The sequence below is a fragment of the Pan troglodytes genome, chromosome 2 (genome assembly GCF_028858775.2).
Source record: "Pan troglodytes isolate AG18354 chromosome 2, NHGRI_mPanTro3-v2.0_pri, whole genome shotgun sequence".
NCBI classification, from domain to species: domain Eukaryota; kingdom Metazoa; phylum Chordata; class Mammalia; order Primates; family Hominidae; genus Pan; species Pan troglodytes.
Window position 1 is genome coordinate 122,726,397 of NC_086015.1, and position 27,282 is coordinate 122,753,678.

General features: G+C 38.2%; 1 protein-coding gene and 1 long non-coding RNA gene across 12 annotated transcripts in view; both read right to left on the bottom strand.

The window, feature by feature from the left end:
- Positions 1–7,499: 7,499 nt before the first annotated feature.
- LOC134809469 (uncharacterized) lies at positions 7,500–7,949 on the bottom strand. The gene is made up of 2 exons (XR_010155299.1): positions 7,811–7,949; positions 7,500–7,636 (listed from the first exon to the last, which is right to left on the bottom strand). It is a non-coding gene; the product is annotated as an uncharacterized LOC134809469 (long non-coding RNA).
- An 822-nt stretch (positions 7,950–8,771) lies between these two features.
- TMEM39A (transmembrane protein 39A) overlaps positions 8,772–27,282 on the bottom strand; it is a 35,503-nt gene continuing 16,992 nt past the window's right edge. For 4 of the 11 annotated variants that reach the window (XM_063805186.1, XM_009445969.5, XM_063805187.1 and 1 more), the window contains 5 exons: positions 25,023–25,177; positions 15,744–16,092; positions 14,790–14,977; positions 12,762–12,882; positions 8,772–10,213 (listed from right to left, as the gene is read on the bottom strand). In XM_063805186.1, the coding sequence (XP_063661256.1) occupies positions 9,980–10,213; positions 12,762–12,882; positions 14,790–14,977; positions 15,744–16,092; positions 25,023–25,177 (1,047 nt within the window). In that variant the 3' untranslated portion in view covers positions 8,772–9,979. Of the gene's footprint in view, positions 10,214–12,722; positions 12,883–13,753; positions 13,935–14,789; positions 14,978–15,743; positions 16,093–25,022; positions 25,178–27,282 lie in introns of all 11 variants that reach the window. The other 7 variants (XM_063805185.1, XM_009445970.5, XR_010155053.1 and 4 more) reach the window with 6 other exon arrangements.

The following is a 27,282-nucleotide window of genomic DNA, read 5'->3' on the forward strand; positions in this document are numbered from 1 at the left end:
ATATGCTTTCCCTGCACTATCTTATTTATGCCCATAGCTGCTTCTACCACCCTCACACTGGTGACCCACCTCACCACTATTTTTTCTTGCATGGAAATTGAAAGTATATAATTGCATACTTTTATGGGGGGTACAAACTGATATTAAGATTTCTGAATATAATGTTAATTAAATTGAACTGGTTAAAATTTTTGTGGTGAGAACATTTGGAATTTATTCTCAGCAATGTTGAAATGTGTAATACTCTATTAACTGTATTCACCATGCTGTGCAATAGAACTAAAAAAAGACCATATTCCTTCTGAGACTTTGTACACTTTGACCATCACCTCCCCAGCCTCTGTAACTACCATCCTACTCATTCTGAAAAGTGTAGTGATCTCTTGTTGTAGTTTTAATTTGCACTTCTCTATTAACAATATTGAGCAATTTTTCATATGTCTCTTGGCCATTTGCAGTTCTTCCTTGAAAAATGTCTATTTTGATCCCTTGCCTATTTTTTAATTCAGTTTTTATTTTCTTACAATTGAGTTGTTTGAGCTCCTTATATATTTTGGAGATTAACTCTCTATTGGGTGTGTAAGTTGCAGAAATTTTCTCCCCATCTATAGGTTGTCTCTGCTGTTCATTGTTTCCTGTTAATTGTTCCCTTTTGTGGTGCAGTTAACTGTTTCCAATTGTAACACTGTTAATTGTTTCCTTTATGGTGCAGAATCTTTTTAGTTTGATGTAATCCCATTTGTCTGTTTTTGCTTTTGTTGCCTGTGCTTTTTGGATCAAATCCAAAAAATCATTGCACAGATCAATGTCATGTAGTTTTCCTCATGTGTTTTCTTCTTTTTTTTTTTTTTTTTTTCAGATGGAGTCTCGCTCTGTTGCCCAGGCTGGAGCGCAGTGGCATGATCTCGGCTCACTGCAAGCTCCGCCTCCCGGGTTCACACCATTCTCCTGCCTCAGCCTCCTGAGTAGCTGGGACTACAGGCAACCGCCACCACACCTGGCTAATTTTTTTTTTTTTTTTTTTTTTTTGGTATTTTTAGTAGAGACGGGGTTGGTGGTTTTATAGTTTCAGGTCCTACATTCACATCTCTTAATCTATTTTAGGTTGATTTTTGTATATGGTGTAAGATAAGAGTTCAATTTCATTCTGCATGTGGATATCCAGTTTTCCCAATACCACCTATTAGAGAGACTATTCTTTTCCCATTGGGTATTCTTGGAACCTTTGTAAAATCAACTGATTGTACATGTGTGGGTTCATTTCTGGACTCCCTATTCTATTCCATTTGTCAATGGGTCTATTTTTGCCAGTACTGTACTGTTTTAATTGTTATAGCTTTGTAGTACAGTTTGAAATCAAGTAGTGTGGCATCTCCAGACTTGTTCTTTTTGCTTGATTGCCTTGGCCATTTGGGGGTGTTCGTGGTTTTGTATGAATTTTAGGATTATTTTTTCTATTTCTATAAAAATGACATTAGAATCTTGATAGGGATTGCACTAAATCTTTAGATTACTTTGGGTAGTGTGGACATTTTAACAATTTGATTCTTCCACCCCATAAACACAAGAACTCTTTCCACTTATTTGTATCATCTTCAATTTATTTCACCAATATTTTATAGTTTTTGGTACAGGTCTTTCAAGTCCTTGGTTAAATTTATTCCTAAGTATTTCTTTTTGTAGCTTTGTAAGTGGGATTGTTCTCTTGATTTGTTTTCAGACAGTTTGTTGTTAGTGTGTAGAAATGCTACTGATTTTGTGTGTCGATTTTGGATCCTGCAACATTACTGTATTTATTAGTTCCAACGGTTTTTCGGTGAAGACTGTTGGATTTTCTATAAGATTATGTCATTTCAGCAAACTGACAATTTCACTGGTTCCTTTCTATTTGTGTGCTATTTATTTCTTTCTCTTGCCTAATTGCTCAGGCAAAGATTTCCAATACTGTATAATCTAGAAATGGCAAGAGTGAGCATCCTTATGTTGTTCCAGATCTTAGAGGAAAGGCTTTCAATTTTCCATCATTCAGTATAATGTTAGCTATGGGCTTCTCATATGTGGCCTTCACTGTATTGAGGTACAACCCTTCTATTCCTTATTTCGGTGAGACTTATTATCATGAAAGGATGTTGAATTTTGTCAAATGCTTTTTCTTCATCTAATGAGATGATCATATAGATTTTGTCCTTCATTCTGTTAATGTGGTATGTTACATGTATTGATTTGCATATTGTTAACCATCCTCATATACCAGGGATAAATTCCACTTGATCATTGTGGATAATCCTTTTAATATGTTGAATTCAGTTTGCTAGTATTTTGTTGAGGATTTTTGCTTCCATGTTCATCATGGATATTGGCCTGTAATTTTATTTTCTTGTAATTTCCTTGTCTGGCTTTAGTATTAGGGTAATGCTGCCCTCCAAAAAGAGCTTGGAAGTACTCCCTCCTCTCCCAATTTTTTTTTTTTTGGAAGAGTTTGAACAAGATTGGTATTCTTTAAATGTTTGGTAGAATTAAGCTGTGAACTCATCAAGTCTTGGGTTTTTCTTTGATGACAGACTTTTTATTACTGATTCAATCTCCTTACTTGTTATTGGTCTGTTCAGATTTTTCTACTTCTTCATTATTTGGTCTTGGGATTACATGCATCTAAGACTTTATCCATTTATTGTAGATTTTCCAATTTGTTGGCATTTGTTTATAGTAGTCTTTCATGATCCTTTGTATTTCTGGAGTATCAGCTGTAATGTCCTTTCTTTGTGATTTTATTTATTTGATCTATTCTTTTTTTCTTAGTCTAGCTAAAGGTTTGTCAATTTTATCTTTTCAAAAAAGCAGCTTTTGAGAACTTCTTTTTTGACGTAGGCATTTATTGCTATAAACTTTACTTTTAAAACTGCTTTTGCTGCATCCCATAAGTTTTAATATGTTGTGTTTCCATTTTTGTCTCAAGATCCTTTAAAATTTTCCCTTTAATTTCTTCATCGATGTATTGGTTGTTCAGGAGAATGTTTAATTTCCATGTATTTGTGAATTCTCGAAAATTCCTCTTGGTATTCTTTTCTCGTTTCATACCATTGTGATTGGAAAAGATATTTGATATAATTTCAGTCTTCTTAAATTTGCCAAGGCTTTTTTTGTGCCCTAACATGTGATCTATTCTGGTGAATGCTCTGTGTGCACTTGAGAATGTGTATTCTGTTGCTATTAGATGGAATGTTCTGTATATGTCTGTTAGGTCCGTTTGGTTCAGTGTTGCTAGAGTCTAATGCTTCCTTATTAATTCTGTTTAGATGATCTGTCCATTGTTGAGATAGGGTACTGAAGTCCCCTACTATTCTTGTGTTGCAATCTATCTCTCCCTTCAGATCCTTTAATATTTGTGCTATATATTTAGGTACTTCAACATTGAGTGCATATAAATTTACAATTGTTATGTCCTCTTGATGAATTGACCCTTTTATCATATGATGTCCTTCTTTATTTTTTTTTCAGAGTTTTTAACTTAAAGTCTATGTTGTCTGATATAAGTATAGCCACTCCACTCTCTTTTGGTTTCCATTTGTGTGGAGTATTCTTTTCTATCCCTTCACTTTCAGTCTACGTCTAAAAGTGAGGTGAGTCTCTTGTAGGCAGCATATAATTAGGTCTTATTTTATCCATTCAGCCACTCTATGTCTTTTCATTGGAGAAATTAATCCATTGACATTCAATCGTTGCTAGGTAAGGACTTACTACTGCCATTTTGTTAGTTGTTTTCTGATTGTTTTGTACATACTTCATTTCTTTCCTCCTCTCTTGCTGTATTCCTTTGTGGTTTGTTTTCTATAGTAGTATGCTTTGATATTTTTGTTTTGTGCTTCTAAAGATTTTTGCTTTGTGGTTACCATTAGGCTTACATGGAACATCTTATACTTACAACCACCTATTTCAAGCTTATAACAACTTAACTTTGCATATAACTCTATACTTTTACACCATCATTACAATCCAATAGTATTCTGAACGGGCTCTGCTTTATTTATATGTTTGAGTTTCGTGCATGTTTTATGTTATTAATTAGTAGCTTTTTGTTTCAGTTTAAATAACTCCATTTAGCAATTCCTGCAAGGCAGGTCCAGTGATGATGAATTCCTTTAGCTTATGTTTGTCTGGGAAAACACACTTTTCTTTTTTCTTTTTTCTTTTTTTTTTACTTCTCCCTCATTTATGAAAGACAGCTTTGCTGGATAAAGTATTGTTGGTTGGCAGTTGTTCTCTTGAGCACTTTGAATTTATCCTACTCTCTCCTGACCTGAGGGTTTATGCTGAGAACTCTGCCGATGATTGTATGGCACTCCTTTTTATGTGATATGTTTCTTGCCTCTTGATGCTCTCAAAATTTTTTGCCTTTGATTTTTGATAGTTTATTATGTGTTGTGGTGTACTCCTCTTTGGGTTGAATTTGATTGGAAACCTCTGCAGTTCCTGTACCTGGATGTTGGCATATACCACAGATTAAGGAAGTTTTCAGCCATTATTTCTTTAAATATGCTTTTTGGCCCCTTTATATATGCTTTTCAGGCACCTCTTTCTCCTTCTCCAACCACTATTATGTGAAGGTTTGGTCTCTTGATGGTGTTCCATAATCTGTAGGCTTTAATTTTAGAAATTCTTTTGTTCTTTTTTTTTGCTCCTGGCTAGATAATTTCAAATGTTCTGTCTCCCAGCATACTGATTCTTTCTTCTTCTTGGCTGAGTCAGCTGTTGAAGCGTTCTGTTGAATTTTTCAGTCTCTTGAATTTCTATCCCGTTCTTATTGTTTCTATTTATCAACTTTCTTTTTAGTGTACTGTTTTCAAATTTCATTAAATTTTTTATCTGTATATATTAATAGTTCACTGAACTTCTTTATGGGTATTATTCTGAATTCTTTGTCAGTTATTTCATAAATCTCCATTTCTTTGGGGTCTATTATTGGAGCTTTATTAGTTTCTTTTGTAGGTGTCATGATTCCCTGATTCTTCATAATCTGTATGTTCTTGTATTGTTGTCAGTGCATTTGAGGAGACAGCCCCCTCTTCTGGCCGTTACAGGTGTTCTTGGGAAGGGATAGACCTTCACTATTTAGTCTATCCTATGATTCCAGAAGGGTCAGCTGATGACAACCCCAGGCAGGCAGAGCTTCTTGTGAGTTCTCTAGCTGACTGGGCCACTGCTTTTGCTCTGTTGAGTTGCTGGTTGGGTATTGCAATGACTTCTGGTCAGACTGGCCATAAGATGTACTGCCTGGCTGATAATTCTGATATTTGGGACCTGCAATTTGGCAGGGCTGTAGACTGGCATACAAGGTTAGGCAGAGTCACTACTCATAACATGTGTGACCAGAGGCTATACTCCTTAGAAATGCACAATTAAGGGTTGCCTCCCTGTCAGGATGAAGCCATGGAGTGAAATTTTGGCTCAGTGGCTGTTTGATCTCCAGAGTTAAGCAGGTCTAGCCAGTTTGCTTCTTCTGGATGTGTGGAGGTGGAAGTCTCCTTGCCTGGGTAGGGTGATTGGAAGTGCTTTTTGGCTTGGTGGAGCTGCTGCTTGACTTCTAAGGTCAAGGTGGTCTAGCCCCTTCACCTCTCCAAAATAAAAGGCAGGTATCTCCCTTCCTGGGCAGGGTTGTTGGAAGTTGGCTCTGAAGCTAGGCAGGAAGACCAGTAGTGTAGGGATTCAGGCTAGATTGTACTTCCCACTGTCCTTTTTTTCTTTCTCTTTTTGAGATGGAGTCTTGCTCTGTCACCCAGGCTGGAGTGTGGTGGCACAATCTCAGCCCACTGCAACCTCTGCCTCCTGAGTTCAAGCAATTCTCCTGTGTCAGTCTCCTGAGTAGTTGGGATTACAGGCATGAGCCACCACGCCCAGCTAATTTTTGTATTTTTTGTAGAGACAGGGTTTCACAGGCTGGCCTTGAACTCCCGACCTCAAGTGATCCACCTGCCTCAGCCTCCCAAAGTGCTGGGATTACAGGCATGAGCCACCACACCCAGCCCCCACTGTGCAAATTTTGAAGGTGACCAGCTCAGCCTTGCAGGTGGGCTATGAGATTGGCTGATATCTTTGATCAGGCACCTCAGCCAAGTAGGAACACAGAGGTGCCACCAGTAACTGCATGCTGGTCACTACCTCTGCTTCCTTTGTTTCTACCTGACTCCAGGCAGTCTACCCATGCTGTTTCCCCTAGTGCTTCTCATGAGATGAGACCAGAGTGGGCTTCCTGGTAAGCATCTTGGAATGCTTGGGAAACGATCTCATTTTCTTTTCCCCCTGTATAAACTGCTGGCCTAGGGAATTCTCCATCTGGCATTATGTCAAGTTGGGGGAAAGGAGGGAGCAATATAGTCAAAGTGAGACTGTTCTTACCCTTTGAATTCAGCTTTCATTCAGCTTTATGGACCACACTAGTGTCTCAGACTAGTTTCTAAGTGTTGGGGTTTCAAAAAGATGTTCTAGTCTGTGGAGTTGCTATTTGAACTTTCTATGAAAGCAAGTGGAGCCTGAGACTTCCTACTCCGGCGTCTTGCTGTTTTTCATTTTCTCTTACGTGGACTTTTTAAAGAGTTGGCTAATCTCCTGCTTGTAGTCTCATCAACATTGCTCCATCTCCAAACCTATTCTACATACTGCTCCCAAAGTTGTCTGAGAGGATAGTGGTTCTCAAACTTCAGCATTCCTGAAAATCACCTGGACAGCATGTTAAAACAGATTGCTGGGCTCCATGTAGTTTCTTACTCAGTAGGTGTGGAGTAGGGCTTGAAAATGTCCATTTCTAACAAGTTTCCAGTTAAGTGATGCTGATGCTGCTGATCTAGAGATTACTTTGGGAACTAGAAACCAGTGAATCATAAGTTATTCTTAGCTTATAATCTTTCATTAGCTGTCTTCTGTCTACAAAAGTTCCAAGACATCTGTCTGCTTATTTGAAGTACTTATGAAAAGAGCACTTTATTGGGCTTCACACTCAAGATTGTTAATAGATCTGATATCTATTATGTATCTCATACGTATTTCTATTAATGAACACCCTAGTGTGACAACTGGTTTACTTGTCTGTCTTCTATTAGTTAATGAACTCGAACATCACTATCTCCGGCACCCAGCAGTGTTTGGCATATAATTGCCCAGTACATAGAAATGAGATGCCTGGCTAGCTTAATAGAAATAAAAAAAATTAATTAAAAAAAAAGAGAGAGAAATGGCAGAACAGGTGGCAGTGGTGGTGACTGATAGGGACAGGAAGGAAAGGAGGATTAGGAATATAAACATGGAATCAGAGTAAACAGGATATTGAGGAAAACTTCTGTCATGCTCATTCCTGTGAACTACCCTCCTCTACTCCTTTATTTACCTACCTTAGACCACCCAGACTAGTCAAGTATCTTCTTTCCTTTTCCAGTATCCAAGTTCACCCAACTGAACTTTTGCTATACCATGCTTTCCACAAACAATTTTAACTTGCCAACAAAGAATTACAAAAAAGGTCATTCTTTAATGATTACACATTTTTCTACCATCAGTGAGCAAATATAGTGTCCCTTCTGTTACATGAACTATAATAGGATATCCGGGTAACTAGTAATTTTTCTCTCTTCCATGAACGTGGCCCCTACAAAAACAAAACAACAAAACAAACAAACAAAAAACAGCTGGAATGTGTAGAACACGTTGAACTAAACGGTCTTATGCCCCGTATGCTGCCGTATCTGGAGGTGAGGGTAGGAGGAACTTTGCAATTCCATTAGCCAAAATTAATTTTTATTTATTTCTTATATCCACTTACTTATTTAGCCAAGCCAGCATCTGGTTCTGTGCTATTCCCTTAGGATAGGACCAAGACAGATCAAGCCAGAAGGGGCATCATATTAGTTCATAAGACTGGTCTGTTATCTCTAATCAGGGTTTTCTGGGTTACTTTCCCAAGCTGGAGCCAAGTTGGGGCAATTTTGATGAGATATCTCTGTGCCCATGCCACCCATTTTGCTCTCAACTGCTGAGTAATCTCATGAAAATGTTGCTGCCAAGAGAAGCATATTTTCAAGATCCTACAGAAAGAATAGAGAGATGGCAGATTCCCTACCCTTCCCACCCCTACCTCAAGAACCACTATATTTAGGCTGAACTACTTTAAAAAGCAACTAACCTAATATATTTTCTTGCTATTCTTCCAATATACCAACTTGTCTCCACCTCAGGGCACTGCCCTTTCTGCTACTGTAACATGGAATTCTCCCCAAAGCTATTTATATGATTCAGTCTTGCTTTTTTTTTGCTTAAAAATCATCTCCTCAAAGATGCCTTCTAGCAGTGCTATTCTTACCACTATTTCCTTGCCCTGATTTCCCTTTGCTGCACTTATCACTACTACCAGGGAATGTTATATTACACATAAATTTATTTGCTGTATTTTCTGCACCACCTAACTCCCCCACCCCCACGCATATTGTAAGCTCTGTGCAAGTAGGACCTTTGCATTTCTCATTCACTGCTATATCCCCAGGGCCTAATATAGTGCCTAGTGGTTAATATATATTTGTTGAATGGTTGAACAGACTCAGACTGAATGCCAAATAATGTTAACTTAAAAAAAAAGTATACACATCAAAATATTTAAAGAAACAATTATTGATTTAAACATAAAACTGATATTGGGTACCTTGGTTTTATAAACACTCCTCACAATGCTTCCCTTGGTGAAGCCTTTCAGGAACTCTTCTGCAAGAATTATTTTCAGAGCCAGCTTGTCAACGACATGATTGGTCTTTTTACTTCATAAGTCTTATTTTGTTTCACCAAAAGCTTCACAGTGTAACAAACCAAACTCAGCACAGAAAACATATGACAATATATTTTAGATTCTCTAAGACAAGGTCTCATAAGTTTAGATGACAAGTGACAACATCAATGGACTAAGTATATCACCTCCCATAACTTAAAAGGCTAATACTCATAAACATGAAAGTCCTGGAGTATGAAATTTAAAACACAAATTTTGGATATAAATTATCTGAATACAAAGCTGTAGGTAATTCTTATCTTTCACTTCCCCTCATAACTCCAAACATAACGCCATTGTAGGTGGGTTGCTGCTAGACTACATCCAAGATTGTTCAGCTGAGGACTTGCCCATTCTCCCAGTTACTTGGAATTTTCAACCTTCCCATACTCTAGCCCACATGGCATTTGCACTCAGCTTCTCCTACTGATCCAGCCACACATCATCTTCTTCATGAATGTGGGCAGTCTAAAGACTTCCTGTCTGGCAAAGTATTATTTCAAACAACTAAGAGGAAAATCTTTGGAAGCAGAAGTGGAAACACAGGAAAAGTGGCAGCAAAACCCTCAGCCTCAGGATAGTAGCTTATTCAAAAGTATATTTAAATGTCACAGGGTAAAATAGACCAGCTGAGTCCGTATCTTAGAAAGGAAGCCTACTGCTTCCTCCTGGTAGGCAACAAAGAGAACCCCACCTAGGACTTTAACCCACTCTTTTCCCAATGTATTCCAATACTATTAGCCAGCTGAACTAAAAGAGAATGGGTGCTGGTAGGCAACTCCATTGATCTCCCTTTCTTTAGCAATAATTACTGGCCAGCTGAGGGCTAAAGATAATGAGGATTGAAAGAAAAGCAGACATACCAAAGGTACTGTGTCAAGTAATACATGAGATGTGTTCATAAACGAATGAGTTATTCCAGAGCCATACAAACAAATCAATCTCTTTACTGGACAGGCATACCTCTCATATGTATATTATTCGAATATACTAACGCATGAAAGATCACATCACCTTGTTTACGGATACATTTAATATCCCTTACCCTTCCCGACTTTCAAAACATAATAGTATACAAAATATAAAATATCTTAAATATTTATAAAAATCACAAGAAAAAAATAGAACGTATGAAAATATTTTTATCTGAGTTCTCCCTCATTGTTGAGAGGCAGCTTAGTTTGCCTTGAGTTCATAACTGTTGAGTGGGTAGGAGTATGCCCTGCCTAATACTATTCTGTCCCGGAGAAGTTTAAATAAAACATAGTAGTTGCAGAAGAGGATGAGAGCCATGGAAAGTGTGTGGTTCCACTTCTCCGACCGCAGCAAGGAATAGAGCTGATAGAAGACGACACTGCCCTCAATAAGGATGAGCAGATTTAACAGCCTTAATGGTCGATGAAATAAGAACTGTAAGGAAGTTAAAAAAGTAAAACATTATTTCATAGAAAAGTAATGGCTACAGTTATTCTTGCATTGATTTTTCTAAAATAATTTAACATTTACAGGTTCCCATATATAATAATAAATAGATCTGTTTATTTAATATCAATCAGGCTATTTCTTGCTATAAAGATTGAAACCTTTTCCTTTTTGCTCAAGAAATAATGAAATATTTTTTATTTCAATGCCCCTGAGACACGAAAAGAGATTATGCCCAAAAGAAAACTACTTATAAACATTTTTCTTAGATTATATTTTAGGTATATATTTTATTTAGGATAAACACAAAAGTATATTCATCTAAGACAGAGGTGGATAAAGGACCAAACAGGAAATATTTTAGGCTTTGTAAGTCAAGAGGCAAAAATTAAGGATATTACATAGGTACTTATGTAACCATTTAAAAATGTAAAAAACATTCTTGGCTTGTAAACTAAGACATAAATACCAACACTAGACAAGTTTGGGGAAAAGAGAGGTTACAAGTCGAATATCAATACAATAGTTTCTTAGTTTTTCCTTAAACTGTTTACCCACCATGGTCACTGACTGAAATCCTCTACACCATATACCTGCGTGCTTAATTACTGATTTTTTTCTGGATATTGAGAAGCAGGGTGCACAAAGACAGGATAAGGAGGAAGGAAGGAAAAATGAGTCAGAATTAGACTAAAAATAGGGATTACTACTATATTTACTCCCACTAAATTCTCCACTTTAAAAGGCTAAATTCTGGTTTTCTAATACAAAGTTATTATGAATACAAACATATAGGCCACAAGTTGTAAAAGAACATTAACAATTCAGCTTAACCAGTCTAATCCTAAATCTAGATGAAGACAAGAGTGCAGTAACAGCAGTGATCAGATCTAAAATAACTAATTTAGATGGAATTTAGATCTTAAGAGCTTACACCTCAGAATGAAGCCAAATTATCATGACAGCTTTAAAAAGTTTCCAGGTTCAAGAGGAAGAAAATGTTTAACCTGGAGTTTGACAGCTATAGGTAATAGGCACACTTTAAATGACTGTTTTGAAACTTCAGTGTGCCTAAGAATCATTTCCAAATCCACAAATGCTGCCAATTCCTGGGATCATCCAGAGATTCTGGTTCAGAAGTCTGATATAGGGGCCCTGAATCACTTTTTAAAAATAGTGGGCCAGGTGATTTATCAGCAGGTGGCCCATGGATCACTTGGAGAAGCACTGATTTAACTGTCTATCCAGTCCTGCAAAATCAGTAATAAATCAACTTGCCTAATCTTTTTTCCATAGATTCCACCTGATTTTTCAGCTGTCCAAAGCTAGCAAGGAAACTACTTAATTTTCAAGCAGAAAATTCTAATGAACTATTTGGCTATCACAGGTCTCAAGGAGACAGCAAGGACCAACAGAAGTCATTAATGGCCTAGAGAATTCAGCTGGCTGAATTAAATATTCTATATAGAAATCAAGTGCTCATGTACTTGTGACTTAAGTCCTTTCCTCCACCTTAAGGCATTTCCACTGGCGTCAAGAAGGAGATGCTTGTCGTTTTCTCACTCAAGGGCCTTCCACCTTCCCCATGTTCCTCCCAACCTGCCCCACCCTGCATTCCCCTACCATGGTATTTATAAGCATCATGCCCAGGGGCAAGTTCCCAAAACTTAATTGAAGTGTCCCTCAATAACAAACACCTGCAGAACCAGAAAGTCCATATACCCTCACAGGAACTGAGAAGGACAGAGGGAGAAAGAGATGCAAGTATCTTAAAAAAGATCTCCAATTCTTGTTTAGAATATGATCCCCTTTCAAAAGCAATGCACTGCACTATAGGCATTTTTACTATAAACAGTCCCCTGCAGGCACCTACTTTTCCCCACTTGCATTAGTCAGCTGGCCTTTCTTTTATAAGTATATACTTTTGCCTTGTACAGACAATTTCTGGAAGGCTGAAAGACCAAATAGATCATAACCGAAGGCATGAGTTCAATGGAATGTAGTGGGTTTCTATTGCTTTTTCCTTTTTTAACTTTTAAGCTTTTTTCCTTTTCATGGCATTTGTCTGACTTCCAAAGGGGAAGCTAAAGCCTTTGTAAAGAAACAATATATATGACAAATACCTAAAAATAAAACCACCGCACTATTAATATATTAAATGTCACTATGGATACACAGATACAATATATCTTAACAATACCACTAAACTAAACTCTTACAAAACAAAAATGGTAAGATGAAAAAGGAGTCTTAGATAACTGCCTGCTTGTTTCAAGTAATACTAGATTCAACAAATACCAATGTAACTAGAGAAACCAGCTAAGCTACTGAAACTGGAATAACAGTATATGATCTTCAAACTGCCCTTCAAAAGACATTTCCAAAGTACAGGGACCACTGTTAACGCTAGTAGCAATAATTACCATGTAATAATTTCCTAGTATGTGCTACACGCTATGCTACATGCTTCCACATAGAGTGGCCTCCTAACACTTACCCCTAAGCTTATGTTTGAAAATAAATAAGCGGTACTTGCATAAAAGCGGGCATGAGATACATCTGAAGGCACTGCCACGTTGTAAGGCCCCATGGCTCTATATAAACATCTGCTGTGCCGCACCAGCACCCCTTGAGGCCATATTGTATTTTCTGACCAACTAAGGGAGAAAGAAATGCAATGTTAGCATATTGGCAATTACAGATAAGATAGCATCTGGCAAGGCCAGCTGTATTTTTATGGAAGGAATTAAATAATCAAGGCTTCATCTGCCTGAATTCTGAAAATACAGTAATTCCATGGTCAAACTGGAGTAGTTTTAGAAAGGATTTGTTACTTTAACTTCATTGCTATATAGTAAACAGAGGTTGCAAAGAAATATAGTTAACTCAGTGTCAAAGGACTTAAGAGGCTTAGAAGAATGAGCAGACATAAATGTGTAAGCCAGAAAACAGTGTGTAAGCAGGCTGACTGTCATCTCCATCCCAAGTGAGCAGAGTCTACTGGTGGAAATGCTAGAGGGAACAAACAAGAAGAGAAAGCTGATGGTAATAACAGTAGTGGAGAAATTAGCACATTGTCAATCTAGCATGACATTTACTGCAGAATTACATCCCAAAAAACTATAGGAAATCAGTTTGCTTATCACACAATTCAAATACCTCACAACTGTAAGAAGGTATACAGTAGAACACAGCGATACATCTCACACACACACAGACTTTTCACTGCTTTCATGGATTATTTTTATAGAGGTTTCTCTGGGGGAAAAGAAGTTACAGAAGCAGCAGCTTCATTCTTTCCAGCATAATGGAGTTTGGGTGGGGACAGGGATCTTCAGGTTAAGCTTTTTTTAAAAAAAAAAAAAAATCTAAGTTAATTCATCTCTTCCTGATTTTGGAAAGGTTAGTTTCCTAGGATAAGAACTGGGAGGCAGTTTAGATATGTTATTAAAAAAAAAAAAAAAAAATTCTAGCACCCTAAAGCTTTCCCAGTTCAGAAAATGTTCCACCGGCCTTGCTCACACTTACCAGCATTAAAGTGATGATACACCTCATGGCCATGTGCCATCAGTAGCCTGAAGATGTACAGTACTAGTACTGTGGATTGTATTTTCAATTTTTATTGAAATCTGTCCTTTGCCCACAGTCGGGTTTCTTTTCAGCCTGGCCCAATCTCTTTCAGTTCCTGGGCTTGAAGGCCTGTGCTAATCTGTATCAGACATCAAGGCAGATAATTGAAGGGAGAACTCTCAGGGGGAGAGGGAAAGGGAAGGTCACCTCAATCTGTCCCACTTAACTAGGGAAAAATTTCTAGATGAAATTTGTGAAATGTTCAAATTACAAAAGGGGGAAGATGAAGATGGTTTGGGTCTGAAAGAAAAGTATGATGAAGGACTCAGAAGTGACAGAATAAAACGGTCCTAATGTTAGCCATTTTGGATCATAGGAGCCATGTGGAGTAATGACTGATAAGGGGGACACAATGAGAAAAATTCTTCCAAAGAACTCAGTCAGGCACAGTTCTCACTTAAACACAGGAGAAGCAGGGAAATATTCAGTAGAGAGTTTAGAAAGAAAATAATAGTAAAAAAGTACAGGTAAGGAAAATTACTAGAACAAAACTGCATGTATTAGAAAGAAAAAATGAGAGAATCATATTCCAGCTAAGTGTGAGATGAATAGCTAGCAACTACTCAGCTGTGGCAATGAAGATGAGAAGACAAATCTTAAAGTCTTCTAAAAAGAAATAAAATATATGACTCTTTGAATTCGGGCAAAGGGGTAAGATTGAAAGAGAACGCCAAGTGCATTGCTTGGGAGACAAATTACACACACTAGAGTGACTGGGCAGCTGAAAGGTAGAACGCATTTAAGGAGCTGGGGTGGTGGTGGAAATGAGTTAATGTCCCTTGTATTCAGTTTAGCATGACGACAAGCATCCATGTAAGACAAAAACTAAAAATTAAATGTTCAAAGCCAAGAACAAGAATGACATACAAAGCAAATAAACATGATCAGCAGCATGTAGAAAGTGTTACATGGTTTTACCCTCTAGCTTACTCACATGTGCTGTGGAGCATTGCTGTAGGACCCATGTTCCAACTTCTGCCACTTGCCCAGGTGAGCAGCTGATTTATGTAGCAAATCACAGTATTTGGATGGCAACAGTTGCGTGGTGAGCATGACAAAAGCATTGATCCACACCATAATGAGGTGCTCACATGACCAGCGCATGTCATAGTACTGGGTACTCTGGAAGAGATCAGAAGAGAGAGAAATGATCCATGCACTGGTAAAAAGAGGCAGGGATGGGTTGGTGTACATATGCCCTGCAGACAAATGCCACACTGAGTCACACATGCACTGGTGGTCCTGCTGTCCGTGCAGAAAAGTTCAAGAGCAGAGTCCTCCACAAACCTTCAACCTGACTTTCTGGCTGTATGAGTTAGGGATGGGAGGGAGAGGCAATTATATTTTAAGTGTCTCCTTTCTAGAAGAACTGAGTGTTCTCTGAAGGACCATTCCAGCTGCAGAAGTACTTCTGAATGGGTGAAGAAAGGGCACTAAAATGTACCAAAAGATTTTGGGCCCAAGTGACATCCAGACCATTTTTCTTTTCTATTAAAGTAAACTGAAGTTTAGATAAGGGTTAGATTAAATTCAAGGAAACTCCTGATAACCATGTTAAGATCAACCACAGTAGGCTGAGTTTTACTGAAACCTTGGTCCTCTTAAGCTACTACATACTGATTCTATTATAAGTACATTTTGATTCTCCCCAGAAACTAAAAATACTTAAAAAAAGAAAAAAAGAGGGAACCACCACGGGTGCATCACATATATGGAAATACCTATCCGCCAACCAGGAGCGGTATTAGTGCACTCCAGATGCAGCCGAACTCCACCATCCAGGCTGCCAAAGGGGAGACAGAGAAAAGGGGGATTAAACAAGAAATACCCAGTTTATGTAATTCACACACAAATCCAGGAAGCACATAAAAGTAAGATAACCACTTACCTTCACAAAACACAGGGGGAGAAATGCAACATAGTAGGCACTGAAGAGGGAGTTGAAGAGAACCTCCTTGATTCTGTGGTTGAAATCTGCTTTCAGACATTCTACTTCATTGCGAATGAGGTCTGGAGATAGGGGACAACTGTGGGTGGGGATGGGTGTGGCATTATTAAACTGTTCTTTTAGCGACTCCAGCAACAAGGAGAGAAAGTCTTTGGATTTGGCCAAGCCTCCCACAGTCGAGGCACTTTCCTCCACTGCCTCATGCTGAACCACATAGTTGTAGTCTGTGAGAAGAAGATGAGCTCTACTATCTTGATGAAAACAGCAAAGAGGAACATAAACACCAAACCTGTAAAACAAAGTGTGAAAATGAGACCACAGATACCACCTAAAATCACACCTTATAACTTACGTCAATATAACTTATAACTTAGGTCAATAAAATAGTCAGGACCCGCAGGAGTAAACATAACTCAAGAGGGACATTGCTGATAGTAAATTCATTATCTGGGGAGCTCTTCAATTTCTTTCCATAAAAGCAGTGCACATTCATTGTAGATTATTAAGAACCTACAGAAAAACCACAATGGCAAAACACACATCACTTAGCAATAATCATTTCTATAACTAGATGCACATATTTCCAATATAAAGTTTGTAAACTTTGTATTATAGTTACATATGCTTTTTTCTTTTTGTGTTTGGCTTCATACAGTACCATGTGTTTTGTATCCTGCTGTTTAAACTTTGTATGTGTGCATGTGTGTATATTGAGTATTTTCCCTGTGTAGTGAGTATTTTCTCAAGTCTAAATATTTTTCTATAGAAATTTTTAAAGATACAATAGTATTCTCAAATAGAAATACCATAATTTACCCATTTCTCTCTTGTTGGAAACAGGCTGTTTCTTATTTTCCACTACTATAAATAACAATGTGTTAAGGATTTTCCCAACACGTGTGTACGTTTGGTCATTTTAGTACAGCTTGTTCTTTACTTCAAACGTCCCTTTCTTAGTAGGGGGCCCTCCTGCCTCCCTACTGTATCACTCATCCCACTCCCACAGGCGACCCTACTTCTCCTTTCCTGCTTATTTTTCTCCACAGATCTTACCATGTTTATTCGATTTTTAACTTTGGGGGTAGTTTTGTTTGTTTTCTTTCTTAGTCAATCTTCCCTTCACTACAATTTAAGCTCTATGAACCAGAGATTTCAACGTAATTAATTCACTGCTGTAACTCTGGTACCTCAGATAGTGGCTGTAACACTGTTTAAGTATGCAATAAACTTCTCATTAATAAAAAAAAATTCTGGAAGTACAAATGAATTTCTACAAGTAAAATTAATTGGTTAAAGAAGTGAACATTTTTGAGACTTTTGATAACTTCTTGTAGTATTCCAACTGTTGGTTCCTTAAAATTTGTTTAAATACTTCAAGTCCTCATTAAGTAATTTCCACATTGTGACCTAGGTATTATAAATTAAATGGTCATTTCATGCACATAAATTTAGATATGAAAAATAGCAAATAAAAAGATATTTAGGGCCAGGCACAGTCCCTCATGCCTATAATCCCAGCACTTTGGGAGGCCAAGGCGAGCGGGTCACCTGAGGTCAGGAGTTCAAGATCAGCCTGGTCAACATGGTAAAACTCTGTCTCTACTAATAATACAAAAATTAGCTGGGTGTGGTGGCGCGCACCTGCAATCCCAGCTACTCGGAGGCTGAGGCAGGAGAATCACTTGAACCCTGGAGGTGGAGGTTGCAGTGAGCCGAGATTGCACCATTGCACTCCACCCTGGGCAACAAGAGTGAAACTCCTTCTCAAAAAAAAAAAAAAAAAAAAAAGATATTTAGTTATACATTTTATAACAAAATGAACAGATGACACTTATCCATAGTTTTCTACAGAGGGAGAACTGATGTTACTAATTAAGAACATTCTTAGCATTAGCTCTGGGATCTACTGTGAATGTGCCCTTGGGAGGACAAGAGTGGGTAGAAGTAGAAGTATTAATTCTAATTTTTTTTTTTTTTTTTTGAGACAAGGTCTTACTCTGTCACCCAGACTGGAGTACAGTAGCGAGATTACGGCTCACTGAAGCCTCAACTTCTTGGGCTCAGGCAATTCTCCCGCCTCAGCCTCCCAAGTAGCTAAGACTACAGGCGCATGCCATTACACGCGGCTAATTATTTTATTTTTGGTAGAAACAGGGTCTCCCTATATTGCTCAGGCTGGTCTTGAACTCCTGAGCTCAAGTGATCCTACCGCCTGGGCCTTGCAAAGTGGTGGGATTACAGGTGTAAGCCACCGCACCCAGCCAGAGAAGAAGTATTAGACAAAAATCTCTCACATGTGCATATTTGTGATGGCTAGAGCAGGTCATCAGAAGTTCAATGCTGCCAAAACACAAGCTGCATGTGTAGGTGTAGAGGTGGGGATAAGAGGCTGGAGTGTGTGGTAGATTGTAACGATGGCCCCAATTCTTTACCCTCCTTTGTAGTCTCACTGCCACATAACTGCATGGCCCTCATTCTATGGGTGAGGCGACCTGCCCTATCCCCATACTGGGCTCTACAACGGAGGGCTTTGTGAGGTAAAGAAAATAATTCATTAAAGGATTTTAAAGAGGGTTAGTAACATGATTAAATTTCCCATTGTGAAAATCATTCTAGCTACAATAAAAATGAAATGGAGGGGAACAAGAATGGATTATCAGAAGACCAGATGAAGGTTGATAATGCAATAGTAAAAACTATGGAGAGCATTGGACCAATTCAAGATACACTTAGGAACCACAACTGTTAGACTTTAGACTAATTCACCCTAATGAGAAGCTATTTGAGAACTGAGGGGTAAGAAAAAGAGGCAGAAAAGGGCCTCTTTCTTAGTTTAACCTATGAATAAACAGGAAATTAAATATGTTGCTATTGTCATAATCTAGTATTTTAAATTTCTCGCACTTTTGATTTTTAAATTGAAGTTTAGATAAAAGGTGGATTATACAACTTCTTAAAAGTAACGAAGGCAAATACAGGCATACCTCATTTTATTGCATTTCACTTCATTGTGCTTCCCAGATACTGTATTTATTACAAACTGAAGGTTTGTGGCAACCCTGCATCAAGCGTATCTGGGGGTGCCATTTTCCAAAGTGCTCACTTTGTGTCTCTGTCATATTTTGGTAATTCTCCCAATATTTCAAACTTTTTCATTACTATTACATCTGTTATGCGAAATGTGATCTTTGATATTACTACTGTAATTGTTTTGGGGCACTACAAACTGCACCATATGAGACAGCAAACTTAATGGATAAATGTTTGTTCTCATTGTTCCATCAATGAGCCATTCCCCCATCTCTCTCCCTCACGTCAGACCTCCCTATTCCCTAAAACACAAGAATATTGAAATAAGGCCAACTAATAACCCTAAATGGCCTCCGAGTGTTCAAGTGAAAGGACATCACACATCTCTCACTTTAAATCAAAAGGTGGATATTAAGCTTAGTGAGAAAACATGTCAAAAGCCCAGACAAGCTGAAAGCTGGGCCTCTTGTATTAGCTAGCCGAATTGTAAATGCAAAGAAAAAGTTATTCAAGGAAATTAAAAGTGCTACTCCGGTGAACATACAAATGGTAACAAAGCCAAACAGCCTCACTGCTGATATGGAGAAAGTTTTGCTGATATGGTCTGGATCGACCAGCCACGACATTGCCCTAAACCAAAGCCTAATCCAGAGCAAAGCCCTAACTCTTTTTAAGTCTATGAACCTCCAGAGAGGTGAGAAAGCTACAGAAGAAACGTATGAAGGTTAACAGCGGTTAGTTCATGAGGTTTAAGGAAAGAAGCTGTCCCATAACATAAAAGCACAATGTGAAACAGCAAGTGTGAATGTACAAACTGTAGCAAGTTATCCAGAAGACCTAGCTAAGATCACTGATGAAGGTGACTAAACTAACAGACTTTTCAAGGGTGACAAAACAGCCTTATACTGTATTGGAAGAAGATGCCATCTAGACTTCCATACCTAGAGAGGAGAAGTCAATGCCTGGCTTCAAAGCTTCAAAGGATAAGCTGACTCTCTTGTTAGTGGCTAACGCAGCTGGTAACTTTAAGTGGAAGCCAATGCGTATTTACCATTCCAAAAATCCTACCATCCTTAAGAATTATGCAAAATCTACTCTGCCAATGCTCTAGAAATAGAACAACATATTTGGATGACAGTACATCTGTTTACAGCATGGTTTACTGAATAAGCTCACTGTTGAACCTACTGTTTAGAAAAAAGATTCCTTTAAAAATATTATGTACGGCTGGGTGCGGTGGCTCACGCCTGTAATCCCAGCACTTTGGGAGGCTGAGGCAGGCGGAGCACCTGAGGTCAGGAGTTCGAGACCAGCATGGCCAACATAGCGAAACCCCGACTCTACTAAAAATCCAAAGAAATTAGCCAGGCATGGTGGCATGCACCTGTAGTCCCAGCTACTTGGGAGGCTGAGGCAGGACAATCACTTGAACCTGGGAGGCAGAGGTTGCAGTGAGCTGAGATCACACCACTGCATTCCAGCCTGGGCAACAGAGCAAGACTCCATCTCAAAAAAAAAAAAAAAAAAAAAAAAAAAAAAAAGTACTTACTGCTCATTGACAGTGTACCTAGTCACCAAAGGCTCTGATGGAGATTGTTGTTTTTATGCCTGTTAAGATAGCATCCATTCTGCAGCCATGAATCAAGAAGTAATTCTGATTTTCAAATCTTATTATTTAAGAAATACGTTTTGTAAGGCTATTTCTGCATTAAATAGAGATTCCTCCAATGGATCTGGGCAAAGTAAACTGAAAACCATCTGGAAACAATTCACCATGCTAAATGCCATTGAGAACATTTGTGATTTATGAGAGGAGGTCAAAATGTCAACACGAGCAAATGTGGAGGAAGTTGATTCCTACCCTCATGGATGACTTTGAGAGGTTCAAGACTTCACTGGAGAAAGCAACCGCAAATGTGGAAGAAAAAGCAACAGAACTAGAATTAGAAGTGGAGCCTGGACTAGGTGCAGTGGCTCATGCCTCTAATCCCAGCACTTTGGGAAGCCAAGGAGGCTGGATCACTTGAGCCTAGGAGTTCGACACCAGCCTAGGCAACATAGCAAAACCCCACCTCTACAAAAAAACAAAATACAAAAATTAGCCGGGTGTGGTGGCACACACCTGTAGTCCCAGCTACTTGAGAGGCTGAGGTGGGAGGATCACTTGAGCCCGGGAGACAGATGTTGCAGTGAGCCATGATTATACCACTGCACTCCAACCTGGGCGACAGTGAGACCCTGTCTCAAAAAAAAAAAAAAAAGTGAAGCCTGAAGATGTGGCTGCACTCTCTCACAATCAAACTTAAACAGATAAGGAGCTGCTTCTTATGGATAGGAAAGTTGTTTCTTGACATAAAATCTATTTCTGGTAAAGATGCTGAGAACACTGTTGAAATGACAAAGAGTTTAGAATATTATATAAACTTAGTTGTTACAGCAGCAACAGGGTTTGAGAGAAATGACTTCAATGTTGAAAGAAGTTCCACTGTGGGTAAAATATTATCTATCAAACACATCACATGCTACAGAGATATGTTTCATGAAAGGAAGTGTCAACTGATGTGGCCAACTTAACTGTTGTCTTATTTTAAGAAAGTGACAAAGCCATCCCAACCTTCAGCAACCACCACCCTGATCAGTCAGCAGCCATCAACATTGAGGCAAGACTCTCCACCAGCAAGATTACAACTCACTGAAGGCTCAAATGCTCATCTGCATACTTTAGCAATCAAGTATTTTTTAATTAAGATATGTACTTTTAAAAGACATAATGCTATTATGTACTTAATAGAATACAGATAGTATAAGGCTGGGCATGATGGCTCCCCTCTGTAACCCCAGCACTTTGGGAGGCCAAGGCAAGAGGATCACTTGAGCCCAGGAGTTCAAGACCAGCCTGGGCAACAAAACGAGACCCGATCTCTACAAAAAAATTTAAAAATTAGCCAGGCATGGTGGCACACGGCTACAGTCCCAGTCCCCTAGGATTGCTTGAGCAATCCTAGGAGGGCAAGGCTGCAGTGAGCTGTGATTGCACCACTGCACTCCAGCCTGGGCAACACAGCAAGACCTTGTCTCAAAAAATAAAATAAAATAAAATAAAATAGACTACAGTATAGTGTACACATAACTTTCATATGCACTAGGAAATCAAAAAATTGACATGACTCGTTTATTGTGATATTCGCTTTATTGCAGCAGTCTGGAACAGAACTTACAACATCTCTGAGGTATGCCTGTATGTTTAAAACTAAAATGTATTTAAATTACATAATTATTTCATTGTTTTAAGGGGTGTGGAGAGCCTCTAAGAGTAAGTAAGTTTCTTTATATACTTAAATTGAAACAGAAAAGTTTGCTAGCCATCCTGATAATAGTAATCCTCTTAAACTTGGCCAAAATATTCTTCAATATACCCATAATTAGCCGTTCAAATCAGATACAGTTAATCTTCTGATTCAACCAGTAAGGAGAATGACTAAAAATTTATTTTCAACTCAAATGGCTGAAATATTAATCTATAAATATAGAAACAATTCATGTAAAATATATTCCTCATATGAAATCAGAGTCATGAAAAATGTTCGTAACAGATAATTCATTTTGTAGAAAACAAGGGTAATATTAATGAATTCAGTTGATGAGTGACTTAAATAACTGTTTAAACAATGTAATCAGACCTACTATAGTATAACCAATAGAAAGACTGTTCCTGTCATCCTTATTAGCACAATCTCTAATTATGACTTGATTTTATACTTTGTAATTACCCACATAAATTCACGCTAACACTTCAGCACCATAAATAATATAAAGCAGTAATTCTCAAACTTGAGCATGCATCAGAATCACCTTGAGGGCTTGTTAAAACACAACTTGCTAGGTCCTACTTTCCAGTTTCTATTTCAGTAGGTTTGGGGTAGATTCTGAGAATTTCTAACAAATTTATAGGTGATGCTGATGCTGCTGTTCTAGAAACTACATTTTGAGAACTACTGATACAGTAATGATTAAGACAAAGACTCTGGAATCAAAAAAACCTTACTCCTCAGCCTGGGCAACATGGTAAAATCCTGTCTCTACAAAACAAAACAAAACAAAAATTAGCGGGGCATGGTGGTGTGCACATGTAGTCCCAACTACTTGGGAGGCTGAGGTGGGAGAATTGCTTGAGCCTGAGAGGTCAAGGCTGCAGTGAGCTGAGATCGCTCTACTGCACTCCCGCCTGGATGACAGAGCAAAACCCTGTCTCAAAAAAAAAAGCAACCGTCTCTGGACAGTGGTGGGGTTTGATGGGAAAGTGGCATGACAGAATCTTGTGGAGTATGCGTAACGCTCTGAAGTCTTGACAGGGGATTAAGTCACACAGGTATGTCCACATTTAACAAAACTCCATATACACAAGATTTGGGAATTTTATTTTATTTTATTTTATTTATTTATTTATTTGAGACAGAGTCTTGCTCGTCGCCCAGTCTGGAGTGCCATGGCGCGATCCTGGCTCTGGCTCATTGCAACCTCCATCTCCTGGGTTCGAGTGATTCTTCTGCCTCAGCCTCCTGAGTAACTGGGATTACAGACACGTGCCACCACGCCCGGCTAATTTTTTTATTTTTAGTAGAGACGGGGTTTCGCCATGTTGGCGAGGCTGGTCTCGAACTCCTAACCTCAGGTGATCTGCCCACCTCGGCCTCCCAAAGTGCTAGGATTACAGGCTTGAGCCACCGCGCCCGGCGGGAATTTTATTTATATGAATTTAACCTCAAAAGAAAAGAAAGCTGTCAACAAATATCGAGCTCTAGTTAATGATACACACATGCTGAAGTATTGAGGAGGAAGCAAACTGAGGTCTGAAATTTAACTTTGAAATGCATCAAAAGTAAGATGGACTAATGGATAGAGGGATGGAGAGATGGACAGATAAGTATTACACAATTATAGTAAAACATTAATAGGCAGAATCATCTGGGTAAGGATTACACTGGTGATAGCTGTAAAATTCTTTCAACCTTGTTGAATGTTTAAAAGGTTTTGTAATAAAATGTTAGTTACAATCATAATAATATATATACATGTCTACAGCACTTGAATATGGCATAGAGTAGACCCTCTTACCTGCAGGAAGACATTCCAACACCCCAGTGGATGCCTAAAACCATGGATAGTACCAAACCCTACATACACTATGTTTTTTCCTATACTATATACACATACATACAATAAAGTTTTAACTTATAAATTAGGTACATTAAGAGATTAATAATAAAATAGAACAATTATAACAATATACTGTTTACAATTTCATGGATAGAAGATTCATTCTTACAGTAAATCTTAGCAACCTCAGCATGATTTTTCGTCTTTCCTTACTAAGTCAAGAACTTTCCCTTTTCACTTAAAGGAAGCACTTTACAGCTTTCCTTTGGCATACCTGAATTGTGAGCATAACTACACTTTGGAGCCATATTAAGTAAAATAAAGGTCACGTGAACACAAGCCCTGTGACACCATGCCAGTCCATCTAATAACCAAGTCCGCTACTAAGCAACTAATTGACAGGTAGCATGCACGGCACAGACATGGTGGACAAAGAGATGATTCACATCCTGGTGGGACAAAATGGGATGGCGAGAAATTTCACCATACTACTCAGAACAGCACACAATTTAAAACATAATTTGTCACATATTTCTGGAATTTTCTATTTAATGTTTCTGGACCTTGGTTGATTGCAGGTAACCGAAACTTCAGAAATCAAAACCATGGATAAGGGAGGACTACTTATTGTACTTCTGTTACAGGAAACAGAAGATCAAAGTAATATGACCAACCAAGGGTAAGACTGGTTTTCGAACCAGTGCATTCATCTAAAATTAACTACCGTTTACCCAAATATAGATAGCAAGAGGGGCCTTTACTTGGTGAAGAGAGATAATTAAAATATTCTCCACTGGCAACACACCCTACATTCCAGGTTTCCCAGGACAGTCCTGGTTTATGCTTGTTGTCCCAACTGTACTCCAGTTTAGAAAACAAATTATATGTTCACCATGCTCATGGATTTCCCAGTTTTCTAAATGCTTCATTTATATTTGAAGAATTTCATTTTTCACTCTTAAAAGTATCATTTACGTGACCGAAATAATTTCTAAAGATTTACTAATAACATGGTAAAACTGGAGTACTCACGGGTAGCCAAGGAAAAGGAGATTGAGGACTGAATGGCTTCGAAAGAGATTGACGAGGGTCCAACAAAGTACCCATCCACACAAAGTGAGTAGTACCAAGCGAGCTGATATCAGAACCATGTAGTGAATCATTGATGCTGCACCTGCCTTAGTAGCCTGAAAGTTTGGAAGCACCAAAATGAACATTTTATAAATGATCTTCTTCAAAAGCATTGTAATTCAAGTAAGAACTTAATAGGTTTAGTGGAAGCTAAAATGTGTCTTTAAAAAGTGAAATAAAAGAAAAACTGCCCCATCCCACCTTATCTTCGTAATAATTGAAAATTCAGACTTCTCCAGGCACAGTTGTTTCCTTCTTGCACCCCGAGAGTGCCATCTACAGACCTCTTTTAAAGTCTTTTTATATCATCTAATTTATTAACATTGGAGCTTCTCAAAGTATGTTCCACGGATCACATTATTTTGTTCCATCAGAATGACCTGGGCTACTAATTGGACATGTAAACTCCTAACAACTTTCCTCTCAAGGGGTAAGGAATAAAATCTTGAGTCAAGCAACCTATATTTTAACAACTTAACCAGTGTTTTATTTACTTATTTATTTTTAATTTTTTTTTTTTTTTCGAGACAAAGTTTCGCTCTGTTGCTGTTGCCCAGGCTGGAGTGCAGTGGCACAATCTTGGCTCACTGCAACCTCCGCCTCCTGGGTTCAAGCGATTCTCCTGCCTCAGCCTCCTGAGTAGCTGGGATACAGGCGTACACCACCACGCCCAGCTAATTTTTGTATTTTTAGTAGAGACAGGGTTTTACCATGTTGGCCAGGATTGTCCTAACTCCTGACCTCGTGATCCACCCACCTCCCAAAGTGCTGGGATTACAGGCATGAGCCACTGTGCCCGGCCTGATTTTTTATGTACATAAACATGGAGAGACACTAATTTATCTGTCTTACTTCCCACTAAACTATAAAGGGCCTCAACAGCAGTAACAATATTTTTATTTTTCTTTGAATCCTCACCTCTAATTTGCTTGGTGAATTAATGTTTAATAAATTAGTGAAGTTTCAAAAAATAATCCGATCTTCTTTGACAGATCCCTATATAAATAAGTTTCTTTTTTAACTTTTGCAAACATGGAAATAATGCATAATCACTTCCAATTCTTTTTATCACAGCTATTCAAATATGCTTCTTCAATCACAAATCTTTAAAACCGACTAAATAAAGTACTTGTCAAAACTTACTCTGCAATGCCATTTTCTTTCTGAATGAACTAGGGAGAAGAGAATGAGCAAAATGTAGGGGAAAATGGAAGATCCCCATAACCTCTAAGAGAGCAGTGATGGAACCCAAAAAGGAGAAAAAAATTATCTAGAGTCAACAGTACATGGTAGGGGATAAGGAGCTTTTCAGGTCCCTCCTATATATCCGTTTCTTAGTTTACAGATCATATTATGGAGTACCTATAACATATATGCAATATACTGTATACTGAATACTATATATATACAGCATATATACGTAATATATAGTTACTTTAAAATGCAAAGCAGCAGTTAAATAAATGCCATAATGAACGGCTTAAGCCTCAAACTGTGAAGATGGCTCAAGCTCTTCTCAGTCATAGCCTGGCACATAGCTTCATATAACTCCCCTGATACATACCTTCATGCCAATTTACCTCACATATCAAAGCTTAGTAAAGTTATTTAAGCTATTGGAGTTACTCTATTACCTCCTTCTCAAAAGTTCAGGGTTAGAAATAAAAAAGACTATTTCTGCCCAATGTCATCAGAGCACAGAGCTTGGATTTGTTAATTTTGCCTTATTCCAGAGCCCCAAGCCGCTAATCACTGTGGTGTATGTCACAGACCCTTTACCAGGTCCTAGGGGTACAGTGGTAACCAAGACAAACAAAACCCCTGTGCTTATGAAGCTGACTAATCAAGAAAAACAAATATTAAACTTTTATCTAATCATTTTTTTAATTGTAATGAGTGCTATAGGAAGAGTAGGCTGCTATGGAAAGTAAATAACAGGAGATCCTATTCTAGAGATGGCTTGTGTTAGTAAACGGTATTTAAGCTGAGACCTAAAGGATAAGCAAGATTTCGCTAGGTGAGGGGCAGAAAAATATTCATAACATTATGTTAATTTTAAAGTACAGGATATGAAACTGTATATAAATAATTCTCAAATATAGTAAAATAAATGTAAATATAAAATCTTCATACGCATATGAAGATCAGAAGAAAATATAGC